We start from the raw sequence: 3,117 nt of genomic DNA on the forward strand, positions 1-3,117 counted from the left end.
AACAATGCACTATGAGCAATTTTTTTTTTACTTATTTGTTTTTATTGATTTTAGAGAGAGAGAAGAAAGGATAGGAAGAGAGAGGGAGAAAAAAAAAACATTGACTGGCTGCCTCCTGCATGCCCCCTACCGGGGATCCAGCCCCAACGCGGGGCTTGTGCCCTGACTGGGAATCCTACCAGAGACCTCTGGGTGTACTCAACCAACTGAGCCACACCGACCAGGGCAGTATGAGCAATTATTAAAAACACTTCATTATGTATAATTTGTACATGCTTCAATTGGTGATGCTCAGGATGATTTATTTTCCAGGTTGTGCTGTCATCTACCAACATTCACCAAATCTAATTTTCATCCTGCCATGGCACATAGGAAAATACAATTTTCAAAGCAAAGTTCCCCTACTTTACACAAGGATACACAAGAGTTCGTCAGACAAATAAAACAAAAAAAGAATATTTTTGCACGCAGAGCAACACCATACAAGCATACAAGACATTGTTCTTTTATTTGAAAACATCGGGAAAAGAGCCCCTTCGCCCTCAGAGGGAAATGCAAACTTTGTTGCTAAAGCCCAACTCCACAGATGAAGGCGCGGTTCTCGGGGGAAGCAGGGGATCTGGGGACTGATGGAGGAGGGTGACGCCTCATAAGCACTTCAGGAGGAAGGAATTGCAGGAGGTTCCTCGGGGACAGTCGCACAGCTTCCCGATCCTCGCTCCTTTTCGCACGGCGCACTGCTCGCCAGCGTCACACTGCAAGCAACACAATGTGTGGTCGTGGGACATGCACAAATCCAGGCACCCAAAGGCCACGCCCCCCGTCAACACAGGTTCTGCCTCATGGGAGAGACGGATGGACCCTATCACCCTCACAGGAGGTCTAAGTATAGTCAGACCTAAAATGGAAGAGAGCTTTGTGCTTATAATTTCAGTGAGAGAACATAAAAAGAAATTTAAATTATTGAGCCCTTCCTACATTCTCCCACTTTGTGGGGGGGGAGGGTAAGAAACGGCAGGGGGAGAGTTGGATTACATTTCCTGGGTCCTTCAGTTGCTTATCCAGAAGATTAAAAAAAATCAACCAGACCTTTTTTCTAAGAAATAAACAATAGACCTAGGTTTTCTCACAACCCCTGCTCCCTGCTTTCTGCCCCCCCTCATCCCAAGGATTATTTAAGTGCATGTTTGTTCTCCGTGGAAGGTGACAAGCCCTGGTTAAGAATTTTTATCCTAGAACTTAGATTTAAAAAAAAAAAATTGACAGGGGTTCGGAAGGCAGGAAGAAAATTGGAGGAACAAGAACCAATTCTTCGTGAGGTGAAGAAAGCTCATCTTCAGGAAACACTCCTTTCCACCCAGACACAAGAGCTGGTTCCTGGCATGTGCTGTTCGCTCCTCTGAAAGGGCTGGTCTGCCCTTAGAGACCAAGGGCAAGGGCTGGCGGTGAAAACGAAGGGGACCTCAGAGAATTCTGCAAACCCCTTTCCTGAATTATTTAGCCACATCCTAGGGAGAAGGCGTGTATAAGACTCAAGGTGGTATGTTTCCTCTTGGAAAAGCATGGGAAGGAGGTGATTCCAAAGCCTTACCATGGGGACTTGCCCATACTTCTTCTCATAGATCGGAATACGTTTACTCTTGAGCTTCTTCAGGACTTCCTGCAGCGCTTCGATCTGCAACATACCGGCCCCCGGAGCCCGAAGTTGCCACCTTGGCTGCGAGCCCAGCCCAGGTGCTCACTTCCAGCCCTATTTTTAAGGATCCCCAGAACCACTCACCCTCCACCCTGTGACACCGAAGACAAAAAGGGTTGCTAGAGGGGTGGAAACTTGGGGAGCGCTGTCCCAGGTACTGACAGCAGGTCCCGGAGCCCTGGAGGGGAGGCTCGTGTTGCTCAGAGGAGGGGGGACAAGACTGCTGGGAGGATGACAACGAGCCCGGACTTCTCACTCATCTCCCCGCGCCCTGACTCTGGGAACGGGGTGGGGAGGAGGGAAGAGAGGAGGTACAAAGGAGGGACCGCGCGGCAGGCCAGGGGAGTCTGGGACATGGGGGATACCGACCAGCTCCTTCTCATGGGAGGCATCCTCCACGGTGGAGAAGATGTCCAGGGCTCGGGGCTGGAGCTCAGCATCCTCCTGGGCACGGGCGCCCAGCAGAGGTAACAGCAACAGCAGGGCAGCACCCAGGAGGGGCAGCAGCTGGAAGCGGGTGCTCTCCATGGTGCTGAAACTCGGCGCTGCTGAGGCACCCCGCGCTCCCGTCTTTTATAGCGAGCTAGAGCCCGGGTGAGGGGAAGAGGGAGGGGGCAAGGAAGGAAGGGGGTGTGGAGGAGGGTCCAGGTCAACCGTCTGTAGGCAGCGATCCACTGCCGCTTGACGTCAATGCCCGCCGGGCTCCAGGCGCCCCGGAACGAGGCTCTGCGCACAGATGGGCAATAGCGCGGACATCAGGGACCCTGCGCCCCCAGATGCTGTCAGCCCCGCAGTAAGGGACGCTCCCGATGGAATTGAGCCGATGTCAAGGGGCGAGAGGTGGGGGGTAGAGAGCACAAGGGGGACAGGACTTGAAAAATGCCTTTGAGGCAAGGCACAGGCAGAAGAGTCCCTCCCCATCTCCTAGCAGGGGCAGCAGCAACGCAGTCTGCCTCACCAGCCCTGCCTTGACTTGTCCCAGATCCATATGTGGCAGCAAGAAGGGATGCTGCCTCTAGGCCGGCATGTTCACTGAGCACCTTACTAGGCACGCTGTGGGATAGGAGAGGCCAACATAGTAAATAAAAGAAAGAAACTGTAGCCTTCCCCAGGATGGGTTCCACGATTGAATCTGTACGGTAGTCATGAGAAAAGAGGGAAAACAGACTGACCAAGACTGAGGGGTGGTATGGAGAGTGCAGGGAGCCAGACTCTGGTTCCAGCACTGGCTCCACCACTTGCAAGCTGTGTGGTTTTGGGCAAAATAAAGAACCTCTCTGGGCCTCACTTTTTTGTTTTGTAAAACTGGAATTTAAAAGATGCACCTCACAAAGTTATCTGGAGGTTGGAATGAAAGATAAGGTATGTAGAAGCCCTGACCCTTAGCACTACCTCTCTAAGGCTCCCTACCTTTCCCCTTG

General features: G+C 52.0%; 1 protein-coding gene across 1 annotated transcript; it reads right to left on the reverse strand.

Moving 5' to 3' along the window:
• Positions 1–647: 647 nt before the first annotated feature.
• CARTPT (CART prepropeptide) lies at positions 648–2,224 on the reverse strand. Its single transcript, XM_008161910.3, has 3 exons — positions 2,066–2,224; positions 1,592–1,675; positions 648–755 (listed from the first exon to the last, which is right to left on the reverse strand). The coding sequence occupies exons 1-3, from the start codon at positions 2,222–2,224 to the stop codon at positions 648–650; spliced, it is 351 nt and encodes a 116-aa protein (XP_008160132.1).
• Between the last annotated feature and the right edge of the window lie 893 nt (positions 2,225–3,117).

The sequence above is a fragment of the Eptesicus fuscus genome, chromosome 4 (genome assembly GCF_027574615.1).
Source record: "Eptesicus fuscus isolate TK198812 chromosome 4, DD_ASM_mEF_20220401, whole genome shotgun sequence".
In the NCBI taxonomy this organism is placed as follows: Eukaryota; Metazoa; Chordata; class Mammalia; order Chiroptera; family Vespertilionidae; genus Eptesicus; species Eptesicus fuscus.

Excerpts from the sequence above, each read along its gene's own strand:
- CARTPT (XM_008161910.3), bottom strand. The coding sequence starts at position 2,224 with ATGGAGAGCACCCGCTTCCAGCTGCTGCCCCTCCTGGGTGCTGCCCTG. Across the intron at positions 1,676-2,065 it reads CCTCCCATGAGAAGGAGCTG|ATCGAAGCGCTGCAGGAAGT; the intron begins GTCGGTATCCCC and ends GGTATGTTGCAG. Across the intron at positions 756-1,591 it reads AGTATGGGCAAGTCCCCATG|TGTGACGCTGGCGAGCAGTG; the intron begins GTAAGGCTTTGG and ends TGTTGCTTGCAG.